General features: G+C 36.0%; 1 protein-coding gene across 1 annotated transcript; it reads left to right on the top strand.

Moving 5' to 3' along the window:
• Positions 1-163: 163 nt before the first annotated feature.
• Positions 164-22,327, top strand: nr6a1a (nuclear receptor subfamily 6, group A, member 1a). The gene is made up of 9 exons (XM_019076822.2): positions 164-328; positions 12,743-12,973; positions 14,812-14,867; positions 16,943-17,109; positions 17,404-17,613; positions 17,702-17,956; positions 20,503-20,624; positions 20,848-21,000; positions 21,083-22,327. Exons 1-9 carry the CDS (start codon positions 313-315, stop codon positions 21,217-21,219), a joined length of 1,347 nt encoding a protein of 448 aa, XP_018932367.1. The 5' UTR covers positions 164-312; the 3' UTR covers positions 21,220-22,327.
• Positions 22,328-27,916: the final 5,589 nt, after the last annotated feature.

Below are 27,916 nucleotides of genomic sequence, written 5' to 3'. Positions count from 1 at the left end.
GGGAGGGGGCTTGCATTGTTCAGAAGGAGGGTAAAATAGGGCTATCAGTTCCACTCAGATAACCCCCGCATTGCCATTGGCCCTCCGGCCACACCGTGACCCCTGGGGCCTGAACTCGGTGGTCATGTGACTTGGCTGAAACTGACCAGCAGGGCTGAGGCTGGGAGGCGGATCAGTGAGAGTCAGAGCAGAGGAGAGGAGGGAGCAAAGAGAAAGAAGAGGAGGACAAGGAAAGAGAGTCATGAGGCCTATGCTGTTCCTGAGGAGGATACATGTATGAATGGATGACAGGGAGACCTGGAGAGACATGAGATGGATTCGTGGGAAGGTAAGGAAAACCCCAAGAAGGGGGCAGAGAGCAGATTTAATAGAGATGTGGGTTTGTTAGCTAGGCAGTGTGTGCTGATATCAGATTAATCGTGTGTTTAATATACAAGCAAATGAGTCCTGTTCTAGTACTATTAATGTTTCTGAAAGCTAAACCTGCTAAAGCTAACAGCTGTAGAGAGAAATGGACTGTGCATTTTCTCTTTTTCCAAGATATTTCCTCTTGAAACCTCAAAAACCTGTTCATTAAATGTTAGTAATGCCAATATTATAGATATTTCATTCCATTATCTTCTGTATTTTCAACATAAGTGCATATAAGCCCATTTTTAACTTGAATGTCAATCACTTACAGTTATTTTAGCTGTACAAAAATATGCTTAATATTGCAAACTGATATTTGCTCTCACATTAATTTCATTTATTATCTTAATCATAATCAAACTAGTCTGTAGCGCAAATTTTCATCGTTTACAGCACTTTTTTATTATGAGGCTTATGGTGATATGTCTTGCATATTCACAAAAAAAAACGCAATAATTCTTCATGTCATTTTTGAACAGTATTTGGATTATTGCAAATTTTATGATCATTGAAGCTTAATAGCCAATTTCTAGGTGTGTTTATTCAGTTGACCTTAGTAAATCAGGTTTGGTTTTGCAAAATACTGTATTTGGCAATCAGAGTCAGTGTGCGTGATCAGATCTTGTTAATTGATCCATATGTAAATGTGTAGTTTAATCATATTATACGAGTCGTTTAGTTTGCACAGTTTGTTTTATTTTCTGTAGAGCATCTTCCACCCATGTTACGCCGTTCAGCTAATTTTTTTCCCTCTCGCACAGGAGTTTGGTTGTGTATTTAGTGGGTTTATGGCGATAGTGTGTGTGCTCTGTGGTATGTGGGCTGTGGCCCATCTGGAAAAGGTTTTCTGTGCTGAGCAGGCAGCTGTCTTCATGCGATGCGAGCGGGGGTATGCGAGGCTCCACGCTCATCTGGTTAAACCCCCGATATATTCACACAACCCCCATGCACGCCCCCCCGCATGGGTTTATCACTGTAGCCCAAACTTCACCCCTCAGGGCTCCAGATTTTTATCAGTTTGGCCACATAATTGTATCTCAGTTTGCTCTGTAATGGCGATAGACCTTTCTGGAGCAATAGCACTCGCTGTGATGTCACACACTACATTAAAGGTCAAAAAGTATCGCGTCTTAAAGCGGTCAATGGGCGGCCTTGGACCTTGACACCCTTCTGCAACTCCTTAACAAAACTACTATTATAAATATAAATATCTCCAACCGTTAGTCCTCTCTAAAATGGCAGCATGCAAGAATTTTTAGTTTCATCCATTGTTCCTCCTGCTCGTTTCGTTAACAAAAACACAGGGTTGAGAAGTGTGAAGCGCATGTTAAACGCAGACGTGCTGGCTACTGAATAAATGTGATATTAGCTTTCTGTCTGCACTGTGTTAGTTTTAAGTCGAATTTTTAGCCCACCATTGACCTTCCTCAAAGGCTGGTGTGAAAATGCATTCACATAATGACGGAAAGCGCAAATGGTCTCATTTACTTATTTCAGATGCTTTCATTAAAAAACACCTTTTGATAAGTGAATGCCATTCAGAAAAGGTGTGATCTTGCGTTCAAATTCAGTGACTATTTCAAAAAGAGGCTTTTTTTAGGAATTAATCAATCGCAGCACCTTGCATGTTTTATATAGTTTGCTTTGAGGCTAATTGAAACAGCTTAAAGAAATCTTCACACATTTTTCTTAGTCTAAATGCACAGATTTCTAATAATCTAAAATAAAAAAAAATAAAAAAGCAATGCATCTAAAAAGCAATTACAAAGTAGTTTCATATATTGTGAATATTTCAATGCTTTTCATGTTGTTGCTTTTATATATCATTGATCTGAACAGCTTGGATAAGAATTGAAATATATAATCTAAATATCCACACACTTTTATTTGTAGAGGTGATTAGTGATAGACTGACCATTATATCAGCCAAGCCAGTTTAGGCCAGTTTGACCAAATGCATCAGCCAATAATCACTCTGTTACAGTTAATGTGTTTGTTCTAACAGCAGCCTTGTTAACAGTTAATAAATATTAATATATTTATTTTATGTTATATTATATTAACCATTACCCACTGCTTTTTACCGCGTTCGGGCATTTAAAACCCACATTGGCCGAGTATTAGCTGTTATGCATTCTTAACAAGTGTACCGCGTTCGGGGATTTCAAGATTCAAGATTCAAGATGCAGAGGAACCTGGGCGCAACACTTTGAGAGCACTGTGGCTGTGTGGTTGAATTTGAATGGATTGGAAACTCGATTGGAAAATGCCACAGTATTGTACTGGAGGGTGAATATGTTCAAGGGTGGTATTTGAAAACACTATTGTGTGTGAGAGAGTGTGTGGGGGGCTGAAAGGACACTGTACATGACTCCTCCTCCTTCTAATCCTATTCTCCTGCCACCCATCTCCCCTATTATTGTTTCCGACAGAAGGGGGTGATCTCTCAAGGTCTTCACTCATCTCTCTGTCTCCTTTTCCTCTTTCTCCTTTCTCTTGTCTCGGCTGCTCCGTTTTTCCATGCATTCTTGCCTCGGCTCCATTCGTCACTCTTCCATGCAGGAAGTCAGAGGGGTGTTTGTGTGCGCTCATACACACGGGGGAGGGGGATTCAGGTGATGTGAAGATCAATAGCGGTAGAGGACATCAAGGAGTACAGGTTCAGCCATTCTGGGCTAAATTTAGTAACTAAAACCTGTTCAGGAAGCAACCTTTCTGCTCTCCAACAAATGAGCCCTTATCAACATTTACACGCTCAGAAATAAAGGGTTTCTGCAGCAAAGCCATAGAAGAACCATTTTGGTTCCTCAAAGAACCTTTCATGGAACAGTTCTTAAAAGAACCATTTTTGAAAAATCTAAAGATCCTTTGTACCCTATTAAGAACCTTTTATGGAATGGAAAGATTCCATGGATGATAAAGGTTCTTCATGGAACCATCAATGCCTTTATTTGTGAGTGTATGAGAAACCCATTGAATTCAACATGAAATTCTGAACAGTATATTTTAGTAAAACAATCTCCTATAATCTTGATTTACAACTTCAAAACACATTATTTCTTGCAGTGTAAATCACTAAACCCAACCATTCTGCTCATCCTGCACTGAGATCATTAAGAGATGTGAAGCTGTTTCACACAGAAAGCCTGATAAACAAAGGTGTTATCTTGTGCTGTAGACTTATTGTTCATCTAAATGGTTTTAATGTCAATCACTTTAGATGAAACTAAGATGAAATAATTTACATTTTCAGAGCCCTCATCTGAATTAATTTGTTAACCCATAAACCCAGAGAGCAGATTTCAGAAATGTAGAGCTAAGAAAAACATCTGCCCTTGTGATGAGGGATCAATAGGGCTCGGTGTCTTGTGTAATGTTTGCAAATATTTCAAGTTTCGATGTGTTTTATCTGCTGATGGCCTTTATTGATTTTGTTAAGCTAACTATAGATGCTACTGAGAGGCAAAACAATGCCCAAGATGTTGAAACGCAGCATGGTGGATGAACGTGTCAATACTCTGATGAAACAGGGTTTCAGATTATTGGACTTCGGATGGTTTAATGAGCTGGTGATATAATATTCGTGGTTATTAAAAAGCTTGGGATCAGTACGATTTTTAATATTTTTGAAAGAAGTCTCGTTTTGCTCACCAAGGCTGCATTTATTTAATCAAAAATAGTCACAATTTACAACAAATGTTTGAATATATTTTAAAATGTAACTTATTCCTGTGATTTTCAGTATTGTTTACTCTAGTCTTTCAGTGTCACATGATCCTTTAGAAATAATTCTAATATGCTGATTTGCTGATCAAGGAACATTTCTTCTTTTTATTTTAAGAATACGTCCTTTCTTAATATAAGTATGTATTTCTTTCTTATTTCAAAATTATTAATATTAAAAGAAAATCTTATTTTCCCCAAACTTTTTAAATGTGTAATGAATGTATATTTAACACTTTAAAATCTATAATGGTTCCAAATAGGGGGGAAAAAGAAACATGCAAAAATCTGGTTTAATGGACTGTTGTCAGAAACACATTTACATGAAGCACAAAGCTTTTCTTCGAGCTCCAGGATTAATTCAGTCTATGTAAGCGGAATGGTTTGCTTTACATTAAGACCGAGCCTCAGTGTAATTACCACATGCTAATTCCAGGCCTGTTGTGATGGTTATGAGATTACTACAGTGTGCAGGTCAAAGGGGGAGGGGGAGCAGAGTCTTCTCATTCTTTCGTTCATGCTTTGGGTTTGAGAACAGCTGAGCTAGTCATGACTTGAAAACAGTTGGGATACAGAACAAACTTCAATTGAACCAGCATGTCTGTTATTTGCCCCAGATCACGGTTTGGCTCGGCATTTGTCAATAGAAATTAAATCTCAATTGATTTTTGAAATAATTTGATTTATGTATAGACCGATTTGTTGGGGTTAAGCATCTGCAAAAAGTGAAAGGTGTGCATATAGATCATAAGTAGAAGGAAGAGTTGAGTGCTTAGAGCGGAAAAGTACAGGACAGTTCCCCCACCTCATGCCCGCTCAGTGAGGATTGATTGTAATGGAAACGAAAGACAAAGCCCTCGTAGAGAGTTAGACCTCTGTCTTTCTCTTTCTCTCTCTCCCCATCCTCCGCTCTCTGCTCGCCTTCATCTGTTCTGACCTCCCATCCTCCGCTGCTGGGACGCACACCTGCCCGGACACATGGCCACTGGCCTGCCAGAGATGCTATACAGAAAACATACTTTTTCTGTAATTGTTACTAGTGTAAAATAAGAATACATTAATAGCGTAAAGACAAAGGAAAGTATAGACAGTTAACAGTGTCTAGTGTAAAAAGCTTTCAGAATTTCTAACGAGGGTGGCAAACATCAAGTTTACATTTTTATTGTTGTAACAGTAACTGTCATAGAGTTCATATGATATTTTAAACACTTCATGGTAAATTTTAAATAATTAGGCTGCATTTATTCGATCAAAAATACAGTAAAATTTTTATATTTTATGTTAATGTATAATAGTTTAAATGTAAGAGTTTTCTATGTAAATATGTTAAAATGTAATTTATTCCTCTGATGAAATGGTGAATTTTCATTACTCCAGACTTCAGCGTCACATGATCCTTAAGAAATCATTGTAATATGCTGATTTGCTGCTCAAGAAACATTTCTTATTATTATCAGTGTTGGTCAATTACTTTTAATTACAATAAATAGAAAGTTAAAAAACATTCATTTGAAATAGAAATCTTTTGTAACATTATACATGTCTTTACTGTCACTTTTGATCAATTTAATGCATTCTTGCTGAATATAAATATTAATTAATTTATTTAAAAAAAAAACTTTTCTACCATAGTCAGTGTTCATTGTCATATTTTCACAATTATCTATCAGTCAAAGGTTTGCACACACTTCACTAGAAATGTGTCTCATGATGTTAAAATCATTTTGATCTATACGCTTTCACTTAAATACTTGAAATTAATTTTGTAGACAAAAACAGCTTGTCTATACATATGGATTTCTGTAAGTAATCTAAAGTCTAGATATAATGAGCATTCGTTGTCAGATGTTCTTTCTTTCTTTTTTTTTTTTTTTTAATACTGTACTTTTGTTTATCTGTGCTTTCATTCAGGATACTGATATCAGTGTCACTGTTTAAACTGCAGGCACTGCATTTCCTGGGGGTAACAATGCAGGTTTTAATAGGTGCAGTGGGGGGTCTGAGCCCTGTGTGTGTGGAGGGTGGGAACACACAGCCCAAAGCAACAGGAAAGATTCAAATCAATGCTTTTTGATGAGGTAAACAATTGTGTAAGGGAATGAATCTCACTAACTAGTCAAGAACATCATATCAATTTTCACCCCAAATCAAAAGCAATAAATAAGAAAAATATTTTGATCAAATGTTTTTAGATTTTGTTGGGTCACGTGATCCTTCAGAAATCATTCTAATATTTCTGTGTACATGTGATACATTGTTTCCAGGATTAGAATTGAAAGCTCAAAAGAACAGCATTTATTTGAAATAGAAATCTTTATGACATTCTAAATGCTTTTACTGTTACTTTTTAATTTGAATTCCTTGTTTCTTTAAAAAAATCGTTCTTTTAAAAAATTTTTACTGTTCATTTTATTTGAAAATGTGTTTTAATGGATTGTTTGAGATATGATTTGATTTATGATATAATTGTCACAATGCAATTCCCCAATATAGGCTTTTTTATTTGTACAGTATAGTATTCCTTTTTATTTGAATTTTCATTGGGAACTCAGCTGTGGCCTGGGCATATTTTCATGAGATTTACAATTAATTTTTTTAACTAACAAATTCAAAAAAAAAAAAATTGTAAAAGAATTCCAGAAGCTGCAAGTAATTTTCAACAAATAGGCCTAAGCGTGGCAGTTGGTCCCAGCTTTTCCGGAGCGTGCATGTGAGTGACAGGGCGGAATGAGACGGGGCGGAGGGGTGTGAAGTGACGCTGCGGGATCAAGTGTGTGAAGGTGTGAGAGAACTCCAGGTTTATAGGGTGGCCATGCACTTGAAAGAGAGGGCGACAAATTTAACCAATCAAAGAAGGCTCAGGGTGTGAATAAAGGAAGCCAACTTTAGAAGCGCTGTTTTCTCATTAAAGGAAGTCAGTCATTTCACATAGACTGGTCAATAATTTATGGTTTCAAATGCCTCCTGCATAACGTAACATCTGCCAGGAATTCCAGGCAAATGGTTTGGGTAACAAGGAAGGGTCAGTGTTACAGTACCGCATATGGGCAGCCTCTCCATTTGACAAATATGTCACCAAGGTATGAAGTCACAGCCAAAGTGTATTTGACTTTTGTGCTTTATCCGGATTCATTTACTCCCCCAATAAATGTTGTCTTGTATGTCACATTTATTAAAATAATAAGGTTGACTTTTGTGTGACAAGCAGTTTATGGTTTGCTAACAGATGTATCAGTTTTAGCACTGATAAACATTAAAAGAGTGACAATGTGTCACTTTGAAAGACTCTTATAAGCTTTTTTTCTGACAGTAAGCTCTTGTATTTGTGACTGCTGCTGTCTAATATAGTAAAGCTCTCAGTATGTTAAAGTTCACCACAGGTATCTCAATGCCAATGTCATTCAGATGGTAATAGCGCAAGCTTTTAGAAGTCTCCTATTCTACAGATTTAACAGATCGGTGAGAGTCTGTTCACATATTCTCACCCAGTGACTCTGAATGGGAGACCGACAAAAAGGGACACAATGAAAACGTTCATATTGATCATGTTCTTTTCTGTAATGTTAATATAAATCATAGCTGTCAGAATAAAAAAGTTGCATTATATGCATGCAACAGCCTGTCACTGGCAGTCCCTTATGAAAATTAACCATGGTGGTTTTACTAAAGTGACCGTAGTTCAACTATAGTATTTGTAGATTTCCATGGTTACCGCTACAGTAAACATATTTTAACCATGTGTAAACAAAAATATAACCTAGTAAGTTGCAATTAAGGCGTATTTAATGTTAAACTGTGTTTCAAATATAAAGTTAAGTGGGTATCATCAACCATTTTACTCTAAGTAATGTAATAATTTAATTTCATAATCTAAAAGTTCAGTTTAGAAGTATCATATCGGTATCGATATAGACGATACTGACCTTTAAAATCGGTATCGTATCGAAAACAAAATAAGTGGTATCGCCCATCCATGCGGTTGAGGTTCCAAGCAAACCATACTGTTACCAAAATGTGACGTGTAAACTCTGCTGATCACTGATTGGCCGGAGAGGATCATCACTACCTGCGACACTGAACTTGCGATACAAACATAACAGAACCACTAGATTTAAATCAGCACAGCCAGTGAAGGATCAAACGCAACTGTTTTGAGGAAGTACAGACGTTCCTCTCATTGATAGCAGAGGAGCGGATCTACTGAGAGATTGATGGGGTGACACGGAATGAAAAGGTTTTTCAGGAGTCACAGCAGTAGAGGCGGCACAACTGTAATGATGCGCGATCTAAAGCGATACTAAACTGCAGTGGAAACGCAAACCGAGCTGACTCCAAGCAGTGGAAAAGCGCCATAAGTAGGGCTAAAAATATAGTGGTTCAATATTATTTAGCCTTTTGATGACATTCAGCATGTATCTTGACATTTATGCAAATTTATCAGACAGAGGAACCATAATTTTCAAGCATTTAGATTTAATTTTTCCTAAAGCATAATTAATGAAAATTGCATATTCATTGAATCAGTTCATTGAAATTGACAGTTTAAAATGATTCACAGAAATTAATTGCACTTACCAAATCTTGCACCATTTTACACATTTTAAACTATTAAAACCTCACAATGTTGCTTCATTTTGTATGGTTGGTAAGATGTATAAATGTTTTTTAAAGTCTCTTATTTTCCCCAGGGCTGCATTTATTTGTTTAAAAGCAGTAATATTGTGAAATATTATTACAGTTTACAATGACTATTTTCTATTATAATATATTATAAAATGTAATTTATTCCGGTGATGCGAAGCTGAATTTTTAGCATCATTTTTCCAGTTTTCAGTGTCACATGTTCCCTCAGAAATCACTGTAATGTGCTGATTTGCTGCTCAAGAAACATTTCTTTTTATTATCAATGTTAAAAAATAGTTGTGCTGCTTAATATTTTGTGGAAAACATTTATTTCCGGATTCTTTGATAAGCATAAGTTTAAAAGAAAAAGTTTTTTTTTTAAATAGAAATTCATGTCTTTACTGTCACTATTGGTCAACAGAATGCATCCATGCTGAATAAAAGTATTAATTTCTTTTAATTTTTTTTAAATAATCATTTTTGTAACAGTTTTTGTTAAGTGTTTTTTATTGTTTTATTTGATTTTATTTTGTTTTTTTTTGTTTTACTGATGAAACAGAATGCAAGGAAAATATTTACTGGTTATTTTTTTTCCCCAGCAGTCATCTGTCTGAAATTCTTTAGCCATCTATCAGTTCATTTGTAAATCATTTCAAATATTTGTAAGCAAACCCTCATGTTTCAAGTCAAAATACAGACTTTTAAACCCTCTGAGAGACTAAACATTGTCTGTAAAGTAAGACTGAAAGCCCCACACTTAACATTCGTATAACCCTCGACTGTATCCCTGCACTGTTGACCCTCAGAAAACACTGAAGCGTCACCGCTTTGAAAGCCCACAGAAAGGCGGCCGAAAGAAAAGGCAGCATTTGCACTGTAATCATACTGTCCTATAGAGAAGTAAAAGGCATGTCAGATGGTATGAATGGCCTGTTCTTGACTCTGCTGTTATTACGGGCCTGTGGAACTCCCTCTCATATTGAGAAAGAAAAGGTGCTGGGCCATGACCCTGTTTTTATGACTTGAACTCTCCGTTAATGGTCCACAGCCCCGGCCCCGCTACATTCTCTGTCTGCAACAGAGTTTTTCCTTTTTTTCCCCTCGCTCTTAGATGCAGAAACGATCCTCGTTTGTGTTTATCCGTTTGATGCTTTATCCTGACATTTCCACTTCAATAAGCTGTGGATCTTTCAACGCATTATGCTATCACCTTTACACGAATGAAAAGATGTCATCTTTATAAGGCTGAGAAGCCTGAATCATTTTTCATTTCACTTAATGATCACTTAAATGCTGAAATTTATCACATGCTGCTGTATTAGGCCTGTAAAGTCTGACATATAAATACTCTGAAAAAGGAAAAATGTATTGAACCTTGATACAAACTTTAAAAAATACATATATATATATATATATATATATATATATATATATATATATATATATATATATAATATATATATATATAAAATGTAGTATATTTGTGTCAGTAGTGTCAATATTTCAAAATCAAGATTTATACATCATATGAAAGCTGAATAAGTAAGCTTTTCATTGATGTATGGTTTGTTAGGATCGGACAATATTTGCCCGAGATACAACTATTTGAAAATCTGGAATCTGAGGGTGCAAAAAAATCTAAATACTGAGAAAATCGCCTTTGAAGTTCCCCAAATAAATTCTTAGCAATGCATATTACTAATCAAAAATTAAGTTTTGATATATTTACAGTAGGAAATTCACAAAATATATTCATGGAACATGATCTTTACTTAATATCCTAATGATTTTTGGCATGAAAGAAAAAACAATAATTTTCACCCATATGATGTTTTTTTTTTGGCTATTGCTAAAAATATACCCCAGCGACTTAAGACTGGTTTTGTGATCCAGGGTTACATTTGATACATGAGGCTTTTGTGGCTCATATAGTGTAGTTTATTGAAGAATATGGAGGAAAAAAGACCACCAATTTGGTGCAGTTGCTGATGTTTGTATCAAAAAAGCTGAAATTCCGAGCTTGTCATATTTTAACATTATTTTTCTAAAACTGATGTTTTAATAATCAAGTAAACATAAGTTGGTTCAGTCCAGTAAATTTTAATCTTGAAGAATTACCAACAATACAGTTGTCATTCTATACCTAGTTATTCTTACCTTTACTTTATAAAAATCAGTAAAGTCTTAACTTAGCAAAAAGACCAGTGAACCACAACATGAAGATGGATGTTTTACAATTATACTAAAAGGCCTTTTACTTGATAAATTTTTGATTCTTCAACTTTTTACAAACTTAAGTGTTCTTGATAGCATCTGATTCATTTTTGTGAGTCATTTTATTTTCTGCCTCTCAGTTGGACTCCCGAACAATCAGATTGGTATGAAACTTTAAAAAGAATCAGTTCAATAGAATGAGTCATTCTCAGCCTCTGTCTCTCCTCCGTGGGGTTATTTGGTCTTGTGAAGGAGCAGCGGTGTTGATTGTACAGCTTCATTAGGCGGCAGACGGGGGCCTGTCTTCAGTGTGAGCTGATCTCATAGTCCTGACAGCGGGCAAGCTGGACAGAGGGATGTAGGGGAGAAGGAAGGGAGGGTTAGTGTTTCCACTGTTCTTGGTTTGAACCCGTTCTTCGCTAAGTCAGCCGTGACGCCACAGCAGCGGTGAGCAAGCACATTCCTCTCGCTGCCATGCCATTCACCGTTACTATGGCACCCGCCCATCTGGTCAAGGATCCTGTTTTGGCCGGGGGAGGGTGTGTGTGTGTGTGTGTGTTACACTGTTTGTTTGTCTTGGTGTTGTGGGAATAGGGTCCTTCAATCTCTATTTTTTTGCTGCCTACTTTTTTTCTACAAATGAAACCTGATGATTTTGTTGGAAGTTGTTGGAAGTAATGTGGCATGCCTTTTGAAATGCATTAAACTTTAATTATCTGATGGATTTCTGAGTAAAATTGTATATTCAGTTTGAAATGATTTTGAATGAAAGGCGAAAAGAAGGTGAAGAAATTATAGGTTAACCCACATAGCCTTAGTAACATCAGAAAAAAAAGTTGTAGATAAATAAAAATATATTTATTTTAAAAGACTTTCACTTTTTATTTAAAAAAAAAATCACTGTATTATGTTTTATGATGCATTTATGCACAAAAGTAATTTGATTTCTCTCTTCTGTGATAGAAATTAATACTTTTATTCAGAAACAACAGATTAAATTGAACAAATCTGACTAGTAAAGACATTTATAATGTAAAAAATATTATAGTTTGATTAAATGCTATTCTTTTGAACTTTATACTCTTTAACTATCTCTTTTCACTACAATATTACGACGCACAACTGTTTTCAGCATTGATAATAATAATTGTTTCTTGAGCAGCAAGTAAGCATATTAGAATGATTTCTGAAGGACTGGAGTAATGATGCTGAAATTTCACAGGAAAAAATTACATTTTGAAATATATATTCAAATACAAAACAGTTATTTTAAATTGTAATAATATTTCACAATATCACATTTTTTTGCTGTATTTTTAATCAAATAAATGCAGCCTTGGTGAGCAGCATATAAGAGACAGTCAGTAAGTCAGTAAGACTTTTAGGCCTGGTTTCACAGACAGGGCTTAGACTAAACCAGCATTAGGCCATAGTTCAGTTAGGACATTTAAGTCATTTTTATAAACATGCCTTAGAAAAAACATTACTGGTGTGCATCTTAAGACAAAACAAAGGCACTGATATATTTTAAGATCAGCCATTGCAAGGTTCTTCCAGTTGAAACAGCTCAAAATTACATTTTAGTCTGGGACTAGGGCTAGGCTTAAGCCTTGTCTGTGAAACCGGGAGTATGTGTATGAATGAATGTACAATAGATAGTCATATAAATGGTGTCTAAATAATTTATCTAAAATATACAGAATACATTCGTATGCACATGTGTATGTCTAAATGTGATCTTAATCTCTGTCTGTTTGTGTGTTTCTCTCAGATGAGCAGGCTGAGCAGCGCTCTTGTCTTATTTGCGGAGACCGTGCCACAGGACTGCACTATGGCATTATTTCCTGCGAGGGCTGCAAGGGCTTCTTCAAGCGCAGCATCTGCAACAAGCGCATCTACCGCTGCAGCCGTGACAAGAATTGCGAGATGTCGCGCAAACAGCGCAACCGCTGCCAGTACTGCAGGCTGCTCAAGTGCCTGCAGATGGGAATGAACCGCAAAGGTGAGCAAATACAGTCATATCTGTCACCTTGCATAAACATACAACTAATTCCAGTTTGAAGTGGTTTTGCATGTTTTCAAGCTGATTCAAGCTGGATTACCAGATGGTGGGAAACAAAGATGACCTGGTCGGCTTGAGCTGGTTAACCAAAATACAGCTTAAACTAGTATGACCTGTATTTTTTCTTCCACAATAGAGATCAGCATGACTGGCTGATCAGCATTTACTAGCCAAACCAGCTCTGACCAGTCTGAACCTGCATGGAAATTCGAGCTTGTCTAATTTGGTCTTTTCAGCAGGGACATTAGTAGTTTGGAAACAACTACAATTGGTGAAAAATACATTAAAACAATCACCACTGCCCTCTAGTGAACATACCAATAATGCACAAGGGCTGAGCTCACAATGTGCTTGTAATTTAGATACAGTACATATCTGAAGAAGAAGAAAAAAAAGTCACAGATAATTTCATCTTTTACTGTTTTGGACTTATAACAGAAATAATATATAATATGTTAACTGAATGTGTTTTTGGGCAAGTGCGTGTTAAATGCAATTAAAGAAAAAGTACTGTTTTAAATCTATAATAAATGCAACTAGCATAACCATTTTTTGACCTACTTAAGTAGGACTTAAGTATATCTTTTTATCTGTAATTTTGTATTAACTTGGTTATAATAAATGTCTTTGAAATATGGTTAAAGTACTGCCGGATATACTACATTTATGGTAAACTAAAATATACTTAACTGCCATTTATGTCATGTATTTAATTATATTTGTAAATGCATATTTGTAATGATGAAGTTGCATTTTAGTACATTAAAATATAAAAATTTTAAATGTAAAAGTATATACATGTGCTTTACTATAGTAGTCAACCCATCAAAATTAGTGTACGTCTTTAAAGCATATTATTACAAATTATTGCAACTAAATAATTTAAAATGTACTTTTTCCGTTTAGCATTATTATAAAGTGCACTTTTCAAAGTGTGTTAAGAAGTATAGTCGTGAAAGTGTCTCTTTTTAAGTACACGTAAGTGGCTTTTTGTTTAGTAAATATTATATTAGCCACAAATACAGTTTTTAAAAAAATAGACTTTAAGATTCGAAGCACACTACAAGTTCACATTCAGTACATTTAAGCACACTTTCGGTTTGTTTTATATACAATTATAACACATTTAAGCGGTTTAATCTCATTAGATGAGCCACTTTTAAAAATTTAACATTAATGAACTAAATTATACTTATTAATAAGCTAAAATTATTATGCATTAAGTAAAAAAAAATCTTTTAAATCTGTTGTTGCCAGTTTATAAAAGCAAAAGCCAATCTGAAACAGGACTTTACAGTGACTTTTACCACAGTTAAGGTTCACTCAGCAACAAGCCTTATTTGTGGACAAATCCTTCAATGGCTTATTACATTTCTGCATTATCTAAAGATTTTTAGACTCAAAACATTGATGCTAAAAAACTCATATAATAGGTTACTCATCAATACATAGCAAATAATTAATGTTCTGGCCAAAGAACGTTGTGAAAGCATGAATTATCGAGCAACATTTCCAATCCACCTTCAGCTTAGATTCTTTTTTAACGTCTGCATTTGTTCCCCAACGTTTTTATATCATTGAAAGCATGTTGTAATTGTTTTTCTCTTCTTCAGTGGTTAACATCTAAATCGCTTACATGAGGCATATACAAAGTAATTTATCTGTCATTTCCATCTGAATGCTGGAAAGAGGCGAAGCATTTCAGAATGTCTCATCTCGAAGCTAAAATTCTTTTTGAATGGACATTCAGCTAATTATTTGGTTTTGTGTTATTTTAGCAATCAGAGAAGATGGCATGCCAGGAGGCAGGAATAAAAGCATCGGTCCTGTACAGGTACCCATAACCCCTCATTTGCTTTCATCACACCAATACTTTTCTTACAAACCAAAATCGACTTCTCCTGTCTAATGTAATGTGATGCCTTGCCCTGACCTCGTCTATACTTATATTTCTCTTCATTAGGACTTTTTAAAACTCTGTCCCTGCTTTGCCATTTATCTCGAGCTTCTCATCTGTGTTTATGTCTCTTGTGTCCACCACGTATTAAAGCAGCCCTCTCCAGTCATGAATGGAGGAAACAGAGTTGATTAGTTTTGCCGAAAATGAAGACGAGCAGACTAGAGTTTTGGGATAAATAGCCCAACGTGCCGATAAATGGCCTTGTGACCTCAGTGTAATTTAAAGATGTTAATTTCATTAGAGTCTTCCCTGTTCTCAAGGCCAGAGCACCGGTGAATGGATTGCCTTGTCATTCTTCGCATTCATTGTCAGCTGACCTCATAAACTCATTGTGTTTAGCTGCTTTTCTGCATTTGTGTGAATAGCAGTATTAGGCGAATGTATTTAATTCTCAAATGAGGAAATATGTTGTTTTGTGTGACCCAAAACATGGCCTTTGATATGAAGGTTTGTGTTTTTATAGATGGTAAATGTAACTTTGCGTCATCATGCTCAGACTATTAGACTTAAGATCCCATTAAGTATATTCAGTGAGCAATATTGAAGCATTTACCCTGGTGAGCCATATTTATTGTGTTGTGTTTGACAGGACAAAGCGGGTATAAATGTTTAGCTTTGTTGGTCCATATAGCGCTCTTGTTTGCACCTGATCCCAGCACTAGAGACCACCATCTTATTGACTCGGCCTAATTGCCTCTGGAACGCACAATAGCTGGTTGCTTCAGCTTACACAGAATAAAGCACTTTTAAAGATGGCTTGAACCCATCAACTGTTTTGAAAAAGGACTTTTTAGTGCACGGCCTTGACTTAAATGCTGGTTTGTCTCTTTCTGTCATATTTGTATGCAGAGCGAAAATAAGGCTCATGGAATCACGCTTTGCACGCAATTGGTACAAAATGTCTTTCTGTGGCTGCACCTGTCTTATGGTCTATATTGACTACAGCAGTGCTTCCCAAACCTGTCCTGGAGGCCCCCCTGCCCTGCACTTTTTGTATGTCTCTCTTATCTATCACACCTGATTCCACTCGTCAGCTCATTAGTAGAGACTGCAAGAACTAAATTGGGTGTGTCTGATTAGGGAGACATACAAAATGTGCAGGACAGGGGGTCCTCCAGGACATGTTTGGGAAGCACTGGACAACAGGATGGAATCTACAAACTCTTTCACATTCTTAAAGGGACAGTTCACCCAAAAAATGAGAATTCTGCCATCATTTACTCGCTTTCCACTTGTTCCAAACCTGTACAAGTTTTTCTTCTGTTGAGCACAAAAAAAGATATTTTAAAGCAGTTTTTTTGATATTTTGAAGGTGACGGTAGCCACTGAATTCCTTTGTATTTTTGTCCATAGTAAGCAATTAAATGTCTACCGTCAACGGTTTGGTTACCAGCATTCTTTAAAATATCTTCTTTTGTGTTCAGCAGAAGAAAGAAACTCATACAGGTTTGGAAAAACCTTGTAAATGATGACAAGAGAACGATCCCTTTAATGTGCGATTTTATTAGAGAATATTTGCAGGCAAAAACATCCATTGTCTATTTTTAATAATATAGTGATGTATGAAGCACAACTGAAGTCTCTCTCAAACCAAGATGCTTTCTGTTGATCAACACGGCAAAGCTAAAAAAAAAAAAAATTCTCAAAAATCCCCACCATGTTCCTATTGAATCTACGCAATATTCCGGTAAATGAGACCACACATCTTATAAATAATTTGCACACTTTTAGAATTTTGATGGAAAATTAGCAAATCTATGTTACCACCCTAAAAGGTTGCGAAATTTACACAAGGAAATCTTTCCCTCCCACAAAACTATGGATTCATATTTAAATAATCTCATCAGCAAAACTGAACAGAGCTAAATCTGACTGCTTCTTTACTCTTTATGAATGGCTCTTTCAGTACTATGTTTTGCCCAGTTTTAATCAGAAATCTCTCTGCGCAGATTTCCGATGAGGAGATCGAGCGGATTATGTCTGGACAGGAGTTTAAGGATGATGCCAACATGCCGGAACACACTTGGGGAAACAACGGCGACAGTGACCACAGTTCCCCTGGCAACGGCGTCTCTGATGGGAATCAGCCATCGCCTGTATCCACACTTTCATCCAAGTGAGTATTCCCTTCTCCGCTGCAAAAGCAGCAGCTTGTGGGAATAATCCACAAAACGCAAAAAGACACATTTACAGATTAGATTACATGTCGATTTTTAGATTACATTAAGATTACATATTAGATTACAAATTTAAATTACAGGCTTTAGCTACAATGAACATGAACCGAAAAACAGGATTCCTTTGTATTTGCCTTAGATGCATTAAATAAACTTTTCTGCACAAGATTACAATGAATTGTAACCTATTTTCTTTTCGTCTTCCACTTCCTTTCCATTTCTTTATGACAAAGTCGCTCTGTGGAGCTGAATGGCTACACTGCTGCTTTGAGGGAACAGTACATTGGCAATGCAATGGCCCAGCATTACCAGTTCCTGCCTCACCTGTTTGGATACGCCGCCCAGCCTCGGAGTCTGTACCCCCAGAGTCATACCCTCATCAGCCAGCTGGTGGCAGCAGAGGAACTGGCCCCGCTGGGCACACCCATGCTCATTGAGGACGGGTAAACAACACTGTCAATCATTTTACAAGTATTTACATTCTTAAAATATGCAAATCCTTGCGTAATGATCTTTTTCTCTTTTGCGCAGGTATCGGGTCACTCAAGTGGAGCTGTTTGCGCTATTGTGTCGGCTGGCGGATGAACTTCTCTTCAGACAGATCTCCTGGATTAAGAAACTTCCTTTCTTTTGCGAGCTGTCCATCGAGGACTACACGCGGCTCCTGAGCGCCACATGGCAGGAGCTCATCCTGCTGGCCTGCCTGACGGTCTACAGTGCCCAGGTGCTGGGTGACCTCGCCAACGTCACCGACAAATACACCCCGTCAGACGACGAGCTGCAGAGGTGAGGAATGTACAGCTTATGTCACACACTTTTTTTTCCCTCGTCTTTGATTTTCAAACATGTAGCTGATCAGTTTGGATCATTAATAAGAACCAATACATCGATTCTTCGGAAATCACTAATAAGAATCTGGGCCTGATAAATATCTCCTTCCTGCTCTTCTGTGCATGTAGGGCTCGTTGTGATCCCTAATAGTGTTAAATCACGGTAGTTAGACTGTTCTCCATGCTTCAGGTACTCTCAGGCATCTCTGTACGGAGGTGGAGTATGTGGGAGAAAGACAGAGTAAAGCAGACGTGTTATGTCTGTCTGTCTCTCCCTGTATTCTCTTTCTGTCCTCAAAAGAATTGTGCCTTTTATGTTTGTAATAAATGTTTTGAGATAAACTGTTGCATTTTCCAGATTTTTTCAGGATGAATTAAATTTTATATAATGTATATTTGCAAATATACATTATATAATGTTGTGTAAAATAAGTGTTTTTTTTAATTATTATTTATAGATTTTGTGTGTGTGTGTGTGTGTGTGTGTTTTTTTTTTGTGTGTGTGTGTGTGTGTTTTTGTGTGTGTTTTTTTTTTTTAAATAAGTCTTTATTTATTAGTAAGGATTTAGTTTATTAGTATTATTATGATTTTTTTTTTTTTTTTAGTTTTTTAACAGATTAGCTTAATCAGTATAACAATCTGAGTGAAATGATGAATTAGAAATATATATAATATATATTTGCAAATATTGTGTTAAATGAGTGTTTAATTTAATTGTTGTATTGCTTATATATTTTTTAGTTTTTTGTTTTTGTGTGTTTTAGAAATGTGTTTTATGTATTTTTTAGAAGTCTCTAATGCTCACTAAGGCTGCATTTATTTGATCAAAAAACTGTAAAATAGTATTTTTATGAAATATTATTATAATTTTAAATACCTTTGTTCTGTTTTCAAAAAGTAATTTATTTCTGTGATGCAAAGCTGAATTTTCAGCATAATTTTTCCAGTCTTCAGTGTCACATGATCCTTCAGAAATCATTCTGATATGATGATTTGCTGTTCAAGAAACATTTGTTACCATTATCAATGTTATCAATTTTAGTGGAAACTGATATACATTTTTTATTTTTTACATAGAAATCTTTTGTAACATTATAGATGTGTTTAGATTTGCATTTTGGTCTAATTCCAGGCCCTCATGCACATTTCCAGAGCCATGATTAATATACCTGTAGCCTGTAGAGAAGTGAAATACTAGTGCTGACGTGGAGGAGGGGAGTGTTTGTGGTGTGTATAAATTAGTCCGCAATCACCTGACCTCTGAACCGTCTCTTCTTGATCTCCTGGGTAGATTTACTGTTGCATGCTGAGCGGAAATGCAGGTCTGAGGTAGTGAAACATTCCCATTTGCAGTGCAGGTTCACGCTGAAGATCATGACCTACCTTTAAGGAGAGAGTTCAAAGAGTCTGAGTAATTAAAGGAGAGCAGCAGATAAATGTAGAGACTGATCAGTTTAGAACAGAGTCACAAAGGCTGAGAAAAGCACTTAGACTGAATGGTTCTGGTACGTCGTGGCATGAGTTCACTCTTTAGTGATGGTTTTATGGAGTAATTTAGCACCAAGATACTCCTTATGCTGTGCTTTATTGCTTTAATTCTTATTTTATTTCTATTATTACACAATTCATGTGGTCTCCCACTCAAACATATTCTTATTATCTGATTAGAAACAATTTAATTTCATAAATTCTGGTTTAATGGCTAAGAGGATGTACACAAATATAACCACAAAGAAAACGGAATCAGGTGATAGACCAACATTTGTCACAGGTTTATTAAACTCACATGTTTTCATATTTCCTTAAATTAAAATATTACAATAACACACAGGTGTCAGAACATTTCAGACATTTCTATATATAATTATATAACTGATATAGTAATACTCCATGTAAATTATATAATAAAATTATAATAATTTTCAAAAATGTGATAATTCAAACTAGTGCTGTCAAATGATCAATCGCAATCAAAATAAAATACGTTTTTGTTGTGTACTGTGTATATTTATTATGCATGTATATATATTTATACATAAATATACACAGTGCACACATATATTATGTAAACAAAAACATTTATTTAGGATGCGATTTATCATGATTAATCGTTTGACAGCAGTAATTAAAACACATAATTGTGATAAATATCTAGTTATGTTACCGTAAAAATCACATTACTAAAATCTAAGATATGTGTCTGATTTATTTCAATATGAAAGTGGTTCTGATTAGAATTAAAGATTGCAGACTCATTCTGGGTTTATTCTGTTCACTCAGTCATCTATGTCACATGTAATGTGGAAAAATTATTGATGATTTTAGTTCATTTTTTTTAAAGTGATTGAGCTGTCATGCTCATGTTGGTTCAAATCTGATCCACATGTTGTTCTGATCGCATCAATGCTGTCAATACAAATTGGACCTTGCTGATGTAACTGTGAGGTCAGGTGTTAGATCTATAGTTGATTGATGAATTGTTTGTGTGTGTTTGTGTGTAGTTTCAGTGAGGATGGGATGGAGGTGATGGAGAAGCTGATCTATCTGTTCCGGAAGTTCCATCAGCTGAAGGTCAGCAATGAGGAATATGCCTGCATGAAGACTATCAACTTCCTTAACCAAGGTAAAACAGCAAGTATTTCCATTATATTACAATATTACATTATATACTTTGTGCTGATGCTCTTCTGACTGGGCTGATTATTGATCATCTTATGATAATCACTGCTCACTACATAAGCACATAAACAGATCTTCAGAATCAACAATAATAGAGCCATAATAAATAGAAAAGCAATTTCTGTATAAATGGTCCAGCATCATAAAATTTCTTTATATGTCTCTAGATATCCGCGGTCTGACCAATGTGACCCAGCTGGAGCAGTTGAACAAACGTTATTGGTACGTTTGTCAGGATTACACTGAGTACAAGTACCCTCACCAGCCCAAACGCTTTCCCGAGATCATGATGTGTCTGCCAGAAATCCGCTGCATTGCAGGTAAGTCCACATTTAATGTGTTTTAATAAAAAATTGTGTCCATTTAGTGGTCAGATTTCACCATTCTCCCCTTGTTTTTCAGGGAAGTTGGTCAACATCCCTTTGGAGCAGCTCCCCCTGCTGTTTAAGGCAGTATTGCACTCCTGTAAGTCAAGTCTGAACAACTACAGGACAAGCTCCTCCCCCTGTGTGACAAAGGGTACCGCCCCTGCCAACTAGCCCCGCCCCCTTGAAAACACCCTCCCCATCTATTGCACGGGGGTGGGGTGTTATCTGGGGGTGGGGCTCCCGGTATCCTCCTCCTCCTCTCATGAATGTGACAAGAAACTATTTTATGCATTTTGTTTAGATTAGTGTTGTTTTTTCTCTCTATTTATTACCAGACAGAGCTGAATGTATGTTGATCCAAACTGTGCACATGCTCCTTTTCAAATGAAAATGCACAAAAAGCGCAGTGGATTTCACACGCTTCAGTCCAACTGCGATATGTGACGTGTAACCACTGATAGATCTACTACTTGGTTTTATTTTATACCTCTGTTCACTTTCTACCGATAGGGACAGATAAAGGAATTGTTTTATTGAAAGACTACCTCAGGAAGAAAACGTTTTACGTGCTCCCTCTCTGTTTTGCGATGCTCCGAGCCGTTAACGTCAACACTGTACCTCGTGTTTGAGAAGGTCTTGTCATTTCTTACGCATTTGCGGTGCGCTGCAGTTCTCAAACACACGCTCGGTAGTCACGTGACTTTATCTTTCCATACAAGGCTGCGATGGAGAGCGTGATTGTTTACACAAAAGAGAGGTGTACGGGAATGTTTCATAATCATAGGCTGGGGACGAAACGACAACAGAATATGTGCGTTAATATTGTTGCTTTCTTACTTTTTTTTTTTTGACCAAAGTGTTATGCAAATTTGGAGGGAAGTAAGCCCTTGTTGAAAATACGAGAGACTTCTGGGGAGAACAGCGGTGTCCATCATTAAGCTGCACACTCTACATGTTTTACACTCGGAGGCTGTTTACACGACAATGTTTTCAACCAAAAACAAGAATGAGACTGAAAACACATATTTTTGAAAATGGGTTTCAAAGTGCAAGTTTTTAATAACGCCACCATTATCGTTTCCGTGTAAACACCCCAAACCGGAATCTTTGAAAACGGTGACGTCATGCGCGTGCGTAGTATGTGTTAGGTATTTAGACATGCACAGTTTGTGTCGATTTTAAAGGCGAGCGCGAACAAACATACACAGCAACGGCGGAGTACATGGTACTGTTGTTGATGCGGAGGCACATCATATACAACATATAATCGTCACTTCCCTACAGGTACTGTTTACTAACAAGGTGACAGCGCCAACTACTGGCCTGGCATATGTAATACAGTGTTTTTGGACGTTTTCGCGGATATGTGTAAACGTGGATCGTTTTGAAAATGTTGTCATGTATATGTGAAACTTTTTAAAAAAGCAAGGGAAAAACTTTTCAGTTTTTGACTACATTGTTGCCATGTAAACATAGCCTCAGTCCGGCAGTGAAATGTGGTGTATCGGCTTTCTTATTTCGGAAAAACAATTGGTTCTTTAATTTGGGGCACTCGTTGAAGGATGTAGAGTTTGACCATGAAGTATTTATCAGCATTCAGTCAGCGTTTTCCACCATGAATGATTAGAATTAGCATCAGATTTGGTTGCAAAGTTCTAACATTCATCCCGCCAAATGCTCTCAAACTAAAATAAAGGGCATTTATTTGAGTTCAGATGGAGAAAAGTGGATTTCCTCACAGTCTAGTTTCCACTGGTCTGCTGCTGGATCCTTCCCTCACGTTTTAAACAGGGTAAAGTTACTGTTTTTATAATTCACTCGCATCTCTCTCTCAGATATCGCAGTGCTGATGTACTTGTAGGTTTAGTAGTTTGTAGTATTCTGGACATTGTAGGTCCTTTTAGATGTTTTTTATGTTTTGTTTTTATGAGTCTGGGTAGGGGGAAGTGTTGTTTTGAAGACTATTTTGTTTTGGTTTTGAGTATTACTGTAAACCCGATTAGAGAAAAAAAAGATGACTGAGATGCTAGCTAGTCTGGTTATAATGAGCCATCCGACGCCTTGGAGGTTTCGGTTACGATTAGTTTCCTCGGTTGGTTTTTACCTAGGCATCAGTGGATGTGCTCGCTGTAACTCTCATCATTTCAGACATTCCAAACACGTTTGATATGTGTCGTAATGTTTACATATTTGCACCAGACAATGACAAAGAGGCCCGTACCAAAGGCGCATGTTCAGCCTGGTAAAGGCCCATCTCAAGTGCAGCTAAACCTCGGTGGCAACATTTGGCGTTGTGTTGTTTGGTGGACGCTTCACATCTGTCTGTATGCCGATTAATCATAAATGTTTATCCATCCCACACCGCATTCGTTTGTGTCCCTTCATTCGTCATCGTTTCATTTTGTACTTTGTTTTCTGTGGTAGATATCGTGACTTTTCTTTTCTTGCGAGGGCTTGTTTTGGAGTGTGTTCTAGCTAAATGTCAGACTAAACTCTTGATATGGTGGAAGTGTTTAAAAGCTTCAAACACACCGACATAGTCTGCGATACTTCCACATCAGAATAAACTCGAAGGTGGAGATTTATTGCAAACCATGCTGCTATAAACACCAGCCCTCCTGAATTGAGTTTCTCAGACCAGCATCTCTGGAAGAAACTCAGGAATATCCTTCTATTTTGAACAGTTTTGTTAATCTGGCTTTTGAGGGAAGCTTTCTGATTTCTTTAAAAGAGCCACACTAGGTCTTTTTGTTTTCTGTTGTATCTTCGTATTTTACAGTGTGTCCTCGTTTGTTTCTTTTTATGCATTTTTCATTGAAACTACCTCTTTTGTGTGTCATCATGTAGCGTGCTTTCATTAAGGAAAAGTATTAATCGTTATTTATTGGTTTCAAAGCACCAGTTACCCTGTTTCTATGTCCGTTTCATATGCCATTCTGGAAACTTCAGAGTTAATAGTTTTCATCATTCGTATTCCGTCATCGTTTTAAAATCTTTGCTAAAATCATGCCTGATAGACATCAGATGCTGCATATTTACCTCACTCTTCAATGAAGACCATTTCTCAGTGCAATTATAACGTGTGAAATGAACAGTATTATATTCCTAGTTGTAAACACTGTTTGTGAATTGTTTTCATGAAGAATGTATTTTTTTTTGCCTATATGTCTTTGTTATTATTTCTCAACTGTTTACAAGCTTTTTGTCAGTCCATTGTAATCATGTTAATGCTTTGACACTTTTCAGCCAATCAGATTTCTTTCTTGATTGTTACGGGTATGCTGATTGGCTATTGAAAGACTATCAAAGTGCTGTCAGTTTTACATAGCCAGGGAACTTATTTCAGTCTCGTACCAGTTCTCTTTGGGATTCTTCTTAATCCAGTGGGAATCTTATTTGAAGAAACATTGGTGAATGTTGGGACTTGAGCAAATCATACAGAGCCAGATGAGAGGTTTTGAAACATGGGTGATATCTCAGGGAATAGACACGCTCCTGAAAACCTGAAAACAACTCTAGTACATGCTAAATATACTCCTGTTTGTTTGTATTTGTTTTTGTATTGGCATCTGGCGTGTTGTTTTTGGGAGTGTTGTCTGAGGTGCTTTTCCTAACCTGTGTCACAAACCTCTTCTTCTGCTCCTCTGACTTTTACTACCTGTGAAGAATGTGACCCATGTGTGTTATAAAGCATGTTTAGAATGTTTTAGGACTTGAAACCAAATAAATGTGAATCTTATGCAACTGTGAAACTGTCTTGTCATCTCTACATGTTTTGTTGTTAAGCTTTGCAGCATGAACCATAAAGGACTACGTGTATCACAAATATGCATGATGGCCACTTAATTAACAAACTGCAAAAAATGTGAGGAATGTTTGTTAAATATTTGAAAATCTAGTATCTGACGTAAAAATACATATGAAAAATAGCTCATCACATTGGTAGCATCTTGACCAACCCCATCGCACAGGTTTTGATCTTAACTGTCAGGTGTTAATACTAGCACTTGCTTATTCTGTTCAATTCTATTTTTTTTTTCTAATTCAACTGAAAAAAAACCTTGCTATGTGTACTGTGCTAGACTAATTAAGATGTGTCACTGTTGCTCTTTTGTTGGTATGATTGCTTCTATTGTTCTTGTCATTTGTAAGTCAGTTTGGATAAAAGCATCTGCTAAATGATTAAATGTAAATTAAATTTGACAACAATGGCATTATCTGTATATGGCCATAAAAAAAGGTTCATGTAGTGATGTTTTTATTTCCACAATGTTACAGAACCAATAAGAAATCATGAATTATGGATGTAATAATAATAATAATAGAGTATAATACATACAATAAAGTATGAAAAATGCAAATGAAATAGAAAATGAATATGAAATATAATAGGGGGGACAGCAGAAAAAACTACAATGTATGCAGATAGCTCATTTAATAACGTATTTTGCTAGTTAATTTTAATTTGATAATTAAATTTAGTAAATCCCAAATTTTGTTTAACCCTGTGACTGCATGATATTTCCCCCATTTCAAAAAAGTTGCATTCTTCAATATTGATAATACCCAATTTAAAATGGGGGAAATATCATTATGAAACAAATGTTTTTCTCTAATACACATTGGACACATAATTAACGGTACCCTTTTATTCAATAAAAGAGATCAGAGACTATTCCTTCATCCAGAATCACTCCAGACCCTTCAGAGTCCCAGCTGCATGTTGTTGCTTCTCCTCTTCAGTTCACCACACTCATTTTCTATAGGGTTCAGGTCAGAGGACTGGGACAGCCATAGCAGAAGCTTGATTTTTGTGTTGTTTTTAAGGTTTGTTTTTAGATTACTGTCCGGTTGGAAGATCCAAACATGGCCCATTATAAGATTTCTATCAGAGTCTTTCTATTTCTTTTTTTTTATCTGTTGGTATTTGATAGAATCCATGATGCCATGTATCTAAACAAGATGTCCAGGAACTCCAGCAGAAATATAGGCCCACAACATTAAAAATACAGCAGTATATTCCATTGTACACATGGGGTACTTTTTATCCTTGTGTGCACCAAACCCATGTGTTTGCTGCTAAAAAGCAAATTTTTTAGTAACATCTGACCATAGAAGCCGTTTGAAGTTCCAGTCGTGTCTGACAACTGAATATGCTGGTGATTGTTTTCGGATGAGAGCATTTTCTTTTCTTTATTTTTTTTTTCTTGAAACCCTCCCAAACACCTGTGGTGTAGGTGCTGTTTGATTTTTATTTATTTTTTTTCCAGGTTTTCTGACCTTGAGACTTAACTTTTTTCTGCAATTCTCCAGCTGTGGTCCTTGGAGAGTCTTTAGCCACTCAAAATCTCCTTTTCACTGTGCATTAGGACGATATAGACACATGTCCTCTTAATAATTAATTATTGCCCTGATGGTGGAAATGGGAATTTTCACTGCTCTAGCTTTTTGTCACATTCTAATTTGTGAAGCTCAATTATCTTTTGCTGCACATCAGAAATATATTCTTTGGTTTTTCTCATTGAGATGAATGATTAAGGAAATTCGGCCTTTGTTTTCCCTCCTATTTATATTTCTGTGAAACAGGAAGCCATGGCTGGATAATTTCATGTTCATAATCACCCTGGTGTGCTCAAAATTGTAAAAATGAATGGGAGTATTGTTTGGATATTTTTTTGTTATAAGAATTTCTAGGGGTACCAATAATTGTGTCTATTGTGTATTTGAGAAAATACATTTTTCAATTGTTTTAGTTCAATAAAAGGTTAGATTTTTGTGATTTAAAAAATAAAATAAATAAAAGATCAAAAGGATTAATAATGCAGGTTTATTTTCACAGCCTTCTTCGATCATATTTACCAAGGGTACCAACAATTCTGTCCACGTGTGTGTGTGTATGTGTGTATATATATATATATATATATATATATATATATATATATATATATATATATATATATATATGCCAACTTGTTATTATATTTTATTTATTTATTCTGTTTTATATATAATTACATTTTGATACAATTTTGATCAAATCATTAATTTTGATGATAAATATTTATTGCTGGAAAATAAAATCATGATGCTTTTATACTGTTTAGATTTCAGGTTTACAAAATGTAGACCTTATGACAAAAATATATGTATTTTGGTCTTATTTAGACGGATGATGAAGGTCTTTCACGAGGTTTTTTTTTTTTTTTTTACTTTTAAAAAATATTAGGCTTTATTTTGTATACTATTCATGTACTGTGCCCACTATAAAAACAATGCATTATTTTCATCAATAATGTGATTGTTCTGTATTTTTCTAATCTCCTCCCTTCAGGTTGAACTGATATAATTTTGACCTGTCCTCACAAGTCAGCAAATTCTGTTCCTCACTAACAGAGATGAGCTTGACCCCATTCAGTCAGCGGCTTCCCCAGTTTGCTTGTGCCAAAGACACTGGAGTTTCATCATTTAAACACAAACAGACCAATGGCACCTCCATGTAGGGTTCTCATCAATCCAGCACAAACTAAACTCTGTATGTGTTGCACAGAGAGTCCATCATTGTAGAATGAACAATATTTATGCACTGATAGTGCTGCCTCACTGAGCTCAGGCTTGTCCAGGTCGTGTAAACAAACACACTTTTGACAGAGCGAGACGACTAACCGGCCTCACTGCTCCACTGACTCAGCTGATTTTTAAGGTTGCAAATAATACTCATCTCGCAGATATATACTGATTATGGTTAAGTTGATATTCCAGAGCAAGGTTTGCCAAACTGAGATTGGTAAGGGAACTGCAGTCAGTGTGTGATTTGAAGAAAAGTTAATAATTAATTAAATCTAAAAAATCCAATCAAAATACAACACAC

The sequence above is a fragment of the Cyprinus carpio genome, chromosome B8, assembly GCF_018340385.1.
Source record: "Cyprinus carpio isolate SPL01 chromosome B8, ASM1834038v1, whole genome shotgun sequence".
NCBI classification, from domain to species: Eukaryota; Metazoa; Chordata; class Actinopteri; order Cypriniformes; family Cyprinidae; genus Cyprinus; species Cyprinus carpio.
The sequence above is the reverse complement of the archived record's forward strand: the minus strand, read 5'-3'. Positions and strand labels throughout refer to the sequence as shown.